Source organism: Penaeus monodon, chromosome 3 (genome assembly GCF_015228065.2).
Source record: "Penaeus monodon isolate SGIC_2016 chromosome 3, NSTDA_Pmon_1, whole genome shotgun sequence".
Taxonomy (NCBI): Eukaryota; Metazoa; Arthropoda; class Malacostraca; order Decapoda; family Penaeidae; genus Penaeus; species Penaeus monodon.
In genome coordinates, this window is record NC_051388.1 from 508819 (window position 1) to 516755 (window position 7937).

The 7937-nt window shown below is 43.1% G+C and overlaps 2 protein-coding genes across 2 annotated transcripts in view; one reads left to right on the plus strand and one right to left on the minus strand.

The window, feature by feature from the left end:
* The first annotated feature begins 689 nt into the window (after positions 1–689).
* Positions 690–4670, plus strand: LOC119589920. Its single transcript, XM_037938578.1, has 4 exons — positions 690–779; positions 1230–1449; positions 2576–2669; positions 3182–4670. The coding sequence occupies exons 2-4, from the start codon at positions 1247–1249 to the stop codon at positions 4310–4312; spliced, it is 1428 nt and encodes a 475-aa protein (XP_037794506.1). The 5' UTR covers positions 690–779; positions 1230–1246; the 3' UTR covers positions 4313–4670.
* A 2444-nt stretch (positions 4671–7114) lies between these two features.
* The window catches only part of LOC119589935, a 4514-nt gene continuing 3691 nt past the window's right edge, over positions 7115–7937 (minus strand). Inside the window, exon 4 of the mRNA XM_037938602.1 lies at positions 7115–7866. Within this exon, the coding sequence (XP_037794530.1) occupies positions 7258–7866 (609 nt within the window). The 3' untranslated portion in view covers positions 7115–7257. The remainder of the gene's footprint in view (positions 7867–7937) is intronic.

Here is a 7937-nt window from a genome sequence, read left to right on the forward strand (position 1 = left end):
GCCAGGTAAAGCAATCCTGTTCAAGCCGCCTTAGAGCTAGATTTTCGGCGCCCAAATCAAAGCAGTCGATTTATTATGGTGGTAATTTTTTTTCCGCTGTCGAAATATTTGTTGTGATTCATCGGGCATCTTCACGAAAAAAAAAAAAAGATGGAGGGAAAGGATAAGTAAGAGTAGGTGACGTAATAGTGACATTCGGCAACCCATGTTGTCTTCTTCCCTTCTCCCCCTCCCTCTCCCTGCTCCCCCTTCTCCTCCCCTCAACCTCACCTCCCCACCCTGCTCCTCTCCCCTTCCCTCCTCCTCTCCCCTTACCTCCTCCCCCTTCTTTCCCCCTCATAACTACTCTGCTCTCCCTCCGCTCCCCACTCTCCACTCCCCAACCTCATTCCTCTACCCTCCCCTCTCCTCCCCATCTTCCCTGCTTTCCCCTCCCCTCACTCGCCCCCTTCCCCTCACTACATTATCTGTCATGGGTGTTGCAACATTACCACATTTCTTAACCATTTTCCTCTCTTCTAATCACGTTCAACATAAAAACTAGCCATAAACTACCCTTATCTGTCTATCATTTACTTGGTACAACGATTTCTAAAATATAAACAAATAAATATAAAAAAAAAATAATAAAAACAATTTTGCAACCAACGAAACCCGGTACGATACGTTTTACCGAAGACCCTGTTTTTATAGTGGCTTCGTTGACATTGCAAGTTACAGAGTGTGTTGCTGCCGTGAGTGAGCGAGGTGCGGGCTGGCGAGGGTGTGTGACAGCGAATGTGAGTAACCAGTGCTATTTCCGGGTCCCTCACGCCTTGCCAGTGCTCAGAATAGGGCCTGGGATGAGACCAATGGCCGGTGTTATTATATCAAGTAGTTTATTAGTGATGTCTTATTGTTGCTTTTGTCTTTGGGGTAATTAGTAATCATGACACTTCCTGTTGTTATTACAACGCTGTTTTTCGGTTTGTTTATCTGTTTCCTATCATTATTTTCGCCTAATTAATTCACAGGCTGAGTGTTTCAAATTGGGTGTATCTGATTACCTACTCAGATAAATTTTAAAGTTTAATTGCATAATCGTCTGAAATCCACTCGAAGTGATGAAATGAATGGATGTAACTCCGTTTTCCTTGAGGATAAAAAAAAAATCTGAAGGGGTGACTATACAAAATTTGTTCGATTCTCGTTTTCTTTCTCACCCTACATTTTCCCCTTCCGTTGCATAGCTTACCCCCCCGTCGCCATGAGCGCCAACGAAGAAGAGAAATACGAAGAGGGAGAGGAAGAAGGAAAATGGAACTGGTTAAGACCCGCTAATGTGTCAGAGACATTCTTTGAGACATGTCAGCGCCATGGGTTGATCATGACCGCCTATTGGATCACCGTCAGGAGCGCCGCGCCCTTGGAGGAGGAGCACGTAAGGCTGGCCCTCTGCCACCTCTACAGGTAAATGCGGCCGCGAATTATTACTATTGCTTTTATTACTATAATTGTTATCGTTTTTATTATTATTGCTATTATTGATATTGTTAATATTATTAATGTTCTTATTGTTATTGGTATTATTATTATTATTATATTATTATTATTATTATTATTATTATTATTATTATTATAATAATAGTTATTATTATTATAATTATTATTATAATTATTATTGTAATTATTATTATAATTATTATTATTTTATTATTATCATTATCATTATCGTTATTTTTTATCGTTATGTTATCGTTATTTTTATTTATTTTTTGTTATTTTTATTGTTATTTTTATTGTTATTGTTATTGTTATTGTTGTTATAATAATAATATTAATAATAAAAACAACATAAACAACAGCAATAATAATAATAATAATAATAATAATAATAATAATAATAATAGTTAATAATAATAGTAATGATAATGACAATGATGATAATAATGATAATAATAATGATTATGATAATAAGGATAATGATATTAATAATGATAATAATAATAATGATAATAATAATAATGATAATATAATAATAATAATAATAATAATAATAATAATAATAATAATAATAATTATTATTATTATTATTATTATTATTATTATTATTATCATTATTAATTACATTAATTACATTACATTACATTATCATCCTCATCTTCATCCTTATTTTTATTATCATGTTATGATTAACTTACTTTATTATTGTTATTATTATTATTATTATTATTATTATTATTATTATTATTATTTATTATTAATGTTATTATCATTATTAAGATTATTACTATTATTATCATAATTGTTACTATTATTATTATCATCATCATTATCATCCTTATCATTTTGATTATTATTATATTTTTATTAGTGCCATATTATTATTTGTAATAACATTTTTGTTATCATCAGTAACATTATAATTAGTAACATAATTATTATCTTTATTATTATTATCATCATCATTATCTTCATCATCCCTATCATCATTATTGCCATCCTCATCCTCGCCACCATCGCCATTACCATTATCCTCATCGCCACCATCTATATCACCTTCATCATCCAAAATACTAATCACTTCTTCATGCAGAAAAGTCCCCACCCTTCGGCTGTGCCTTCGTCAGCGCTGCGATGGAATTCTGTGGGCGTGCGAGAGGAAAGGCGTGGATAACATCGACTTTGAGGTGAGTCGGAGGCAAGATTTTGAGAGTGAAACAAACATGGTCGCGGAGTTTTGTGAATGGAGTTGAATAGGGTACAGTTCGTAAGGAAGAATATAGCATGTAGGAGAATATGCTGTACGTTTATGTTATAGAATGTTTTGGTACCATTTATGATTTATTTATATATATATATATATATATATATATATATAATATAATGTGTTGTGTGTGTGTGTGTGTGTGTGTGTGTGTGTGTGTGTGTGTGTGGTGTGTTTGTGTGTGTGTGTGTGTGTCTGTGTGTGTGTGTGTGTGTGTGTGTTTGTGTGTGTGTGTGTGTTTTAGAGTTGTGTGTGTGTGTGTGTGTGGTATGTTTGTGTGAGTGTGTGTGTGTGTGTGTGTGTTGTATAAATATAAATATATTCATAAATATAAATAAATATATATATATATATATATATATATATATATATATATATATATATATATAAACACACACACAGAAGAGAAGCATCCCTTACCCCTATCCTCTGCAGGTCCTCGACGGCTGTGACCCGCGCGACGTGATGGAGGACCTGATGAACCGGAGCTACGCCTCCCACGAGGGCCCCCTGTGGCGTGCCAGGCTGGTCCGAGGAGCCGCCGGCGAGGACTGTCCCCCGGAGGAGGTGCGGGCGTCCTTCCCTCACACGAGCCACCTCGTCCTCGGGAACCATCACGGCATCGCCGACGGAACCTCCAACGTCAGGACCTACAACCTCCTGCTCAGGATCCTCAATGACGTCATCGCCGGTAGGCCTATCGACGACCAGGAGCAGCTGGGCGACTTCGTGAACGAGGCGGAGCTCATGAAAATGGTCGAGGACAAGAAACGGGAACTGGAGAAGGACCCGGAGACCCTCCATCGCCTCCTGAAGGAAAAGGCGGCGGAGATGCAGAGGGTGCCGCTGTTTCTGCAGTGCTACCCTCCCGCAAGACGGGGCGCCGGCAGGAGGACGAGGGCCCTGCACGAGATCCTAGACGAGGAGACGACCAGCCGGCTCCTCCAGAGGTGCAAGCAGGAGGGCGTGTCCGTCGAGAGCGCCTTCACGGCCCTCGTCAACGGGACGACGGTGGACGCGGCCGTCTTGGCGGGGCGCGGCGGGCGGGAGTTCCTCCTGCACGAGAGCCACGCAGTCAACTTGCGCCGCTACCTGAGCGAGGACGCCGCCGCCGCCCTCGGCGTCCTCATCACCGTGTTCGACAACTCGACCTTAACGCCGGTCACGTGGCGCGAGGCCTTCTGGGATTACGCCCGGGCGCTGCACGCCAGCCTGCACGCCCGCCTCAGCCAGAACGGCCCCGTGCACGACGAGTGCCTCCGCCAGATGGCCATGCCCAACGACGCCCTCGAGGCCGTGCTGGCGGACCTGCCCTCCCCGACCCACGACTGCACCACCTCCAACATGGGCGGCCTGGACGCCAGGTTCCCGGAGCGGGGCGACCACGTGCAGGCCACGAGGCTGGCTAGGGGCTCGTGCAGTTTCTACGACTTCGCCGTGCACTTCTACCACACCTTCCGCGGGAGGTTCACCTACACGTACTGCTTCAGCGCCAGCCTTGTCGCGGAGGACGTGGCCAGGACTTTCACGCAGGCCCTGTTCGCCAATCTGAGGGCCCTTGTATGATCTCTCTCTCTCTCTCTCTCTCTCTCTCTCCCTCTCTCTCTCTCTCTCTCTCTCTCTCTCTCTCTCTCTCTCTCTCTCTCTCTCTCTCTCTCTCTCTCTCTCTCTCTCTCTCTCTCTCTCTCTTCCTCTTACCCCCTCCTCTCTCTATGTCAACCTTTTGTTGGAATATTAGTGGATATTTTAAAGTTACCTTAAAGTGTTTTTTATAGGCTTTACATTCATTATTAGTGTTTCAAAAAACTAGAAATATAGATCTGTATATATGAATTTTACATATCATTTTGAAATGTGTATGTCGATTGTACCATTTGATACTCAATGGTTATGCTTAAGATATAAATAAGAGATTTTCCACCTATTTTATTTTATTTATTTTCCGATTTGTGTTGATCCTCGTCTGTTAATTATTTTTTCTTTTAATCCGCCTGTGTCTGTTTCCTTCTCTCTCTCTCTCTCTCTCTCTCTCTCTCTCTCTCTCTCTCTCTCTCTCTCTCTCTCTCTCTCTCTCTCACCCTTCCCCCCCTATCTACACCCTATCTCCCTCCTCCTTTCCCCGCCCCACCCCCTCTCCTTTTTTATTACTGTTCCCAAAAGTGCGGATTATTGCGTCACCGAAACCCACTCGTAAAATATCCATTAATCCAGTCACATGATTTAGGACCTTGGGTAAAATGTTCTTATCACCATGAGGTGGCAGTTCAGTGTAAGGGGGGGGGGATGGGGTGCTCATGACTGAAGAGAAGAAAGAACAAGTGTGGAAGGAAATAACAATATAAACAGTAGGGATTGCGTGATGTTATGTAGAAGAATATCGTGTGTTTTATTTTATTTCGTTTTATTATTTTTTATTAATAGATTATATAGTTTCTTTTATTTGGCAAGATAGACACTCGAGTAGAAATGATATCCGCGTGATCATTACACACACACACTCAAACATACTCAAACACACACACACACACACACACACACACACACACACACACACACACACACACACACACACACACACACACACACACACACACACACACACACACACAAACACAAACACACATACACAACGTTGTAAGTTGTGTGTAATTCATAACTCCTTATGCCATGTCCTTGACGAGCATTAAAGCGTTTGAATTTGGTTTTATTGATCAGGTGTAATTAGGAACTGTCGTGTGTTAAGAAAAGTAGGAATAAATGAAATAAAACCTTATTATCATTTATTATTTGTGATCTGTGGCAATGACCAGTAACTGGTACTAAAGGATGAAATTAGAAATATTGTTTAATGGCATAAGTTTATTAATAAACGCTACTTAAAAAAAAATAAAGAATGGCTTATGACTTCATTTGAATGCGGACGGCAGAACTAAAGGGAAAAGAAAAACGTAAACGTGTTTGTCATGCAGTAAAATCATATATGGCGAGGTGTATGACGTGAGAATGAAGTGAGAAAAGGGAAGTTAGTGTTCTGAAGTGAGAAAAAATACCTTGTCAAGGTCAGGAAGATTGAATGGAGCTTACCAGGGGGAGGGGGAGGGGAGGGGAGGATTCCATTTTCTATATAACGGGGGACTATGAGGAATTTAGGGGTAACTGAAGAATACATATTTTTATAAATTTTTACATATATTTTAACGCAACCTATATGGGTTCTTTCATTATTTTAAAGAAGAGATAATACTTTATTTAAAACAACATAGTATTTGTATTTAATTTTTTTTGTTTTTGTTTCCTGACATGAAACTGAAGCTTGTCTTTTTTTCATATGCTGTTAAAATCTATATACATTAATATAAAACAAGATAATAGAGTGAGCACCAGACATGGTGACTACTGATATTACACACAAATTCTGATATGGTGAATTTGCATTACTATTTATTAATTATCTTTTATATTATGTGCAAACATATACTCTCTCACATCCCACATGTATTCAAACACACACACACACACATAATATAAACACACACACACACACATATAAACACACACACACTGTTACAAATATATTTCTTTAAAAAAGGGGATAAAATTTAGGACTTTATGTAATGATAGTGTTTATTTTCTCGAAACTACAGTTACAAAAGACACAAACCAATTATTCTTCATCTGAAAAACGGAATCGCACTTCAGCTGAACAACAGAAATCTAGTTCAGCTGAACAACAGAATCATTCTTTAGCTGAACAACGTTATCCCACTTCAGTCGGACAACGGAAACTAAATTTAGTTGAACAATAGAATCATTTTTAGCTGAACAACGGAATCACACTTCAGCCGAACAACGGAAACCTAATATACTCAAACAACAGAATCATTCTTTAACTGAACAACGGAGTCATGCTTTAGGTATCCAGTGCATGAAATCAACCGCTGCACCTCTGCTGCGCCTCGGCCTTTCCCCCTGGCGTCACGAGCCCGAACTACAAGAGCGCCGGAAGGTTGTCGAAGATGGCCCGAGTGAGCGCCTTGGCCGTGTCCTCCGTGATAATGTGCGACGAGAAGCACTGGACGTAGATGAACCTCCCGCGGAAGGTGTGGACGAAGTGGCCAGTGAACGAGGAGAAGTTGGACGAGCCCCTGACCACCCGCACCGCCTGGACGTGCTCCCCTGCGAGGGCGTCGGGGAGGAGGGGGTCCAGGTTCCTCAAGTTGGAGCTCTGGCAGTCCTCTGAGGGCGGAGGCACCGTCGCCAGCATCGCTTCCACGCCCTCTTCGCCGGCCATTACTTCGTAGAGGCATTCCTCGAGCATGGGGTCTTCTTTCAGCTTCTTGTGAAGGCTGTGGTGGAGCGTTCTTGCGTAGTCCCAGAAGGATTCCCGCCACGCCGCTGGGGCCTCGACGGCGTTAGAGAAAACTGTGATGTGGCTGCCGAGGTGCTTCGAGGTGTCGCCGGAGAGGAACCGACGCACGTCCAGCGCATGCACCTCGTTCAGTGTGAACGTTTCATCCGTGCGGCCGGCCTTCTTGGCCAGGTCGATGGTTGCTCCGTTTATGAGCGCTGTGAAGGCGCTTCCCACGGACACGCCCTCCCTTCTTGCATCTGTGGAAGAACCTGCGCGTCGTGTCTTCGTCCAGTTCCTCAAAGATGATTTCCGTTTTCACTTCTGTTCCCTCTACCGACGGGTGACACTGGAGCAGGAGGGGGACGCTTGTCATGACTTTCTCTTTCTTGTCCACCAAGCGCTGGAGGTTCTCGGGGTCCTTCTCAAGCTCCCGCAGTTTGGCGCTGACCATTTCCCGAAACTCCTCGCTGCTCGCCATCTCGCCCAGTTGCTCTTGATCATCGATAGGCCTACCGGCGATGACGTCATTGAGGATCCTGAGCAGGAGGTTGTAGGTCCTGGCGTTGGAGGTTCCGTCGGCGATGCCGTGATGGTTCCCGAGGACGAGGTGGCTCGTGTGAGGGAAGGACGTCCGCACCTCCTCCGGGGGACAGTCCTCGTCGGCGGCTCCTCGGACCAGCCTGGCACGCCACAGGGGGCCGTCGTGGGAGGGGAAGCTTTGGTTCATCAGGTCCTCCGTCACTCGCCTGGGGTCGGCTCCCTCGACGACCTGGTGGATCAAGCAACCAAACCTTGAGTTTTCCTTGAGTTCAGCTCCATAACCCAAACATAAACCCATGA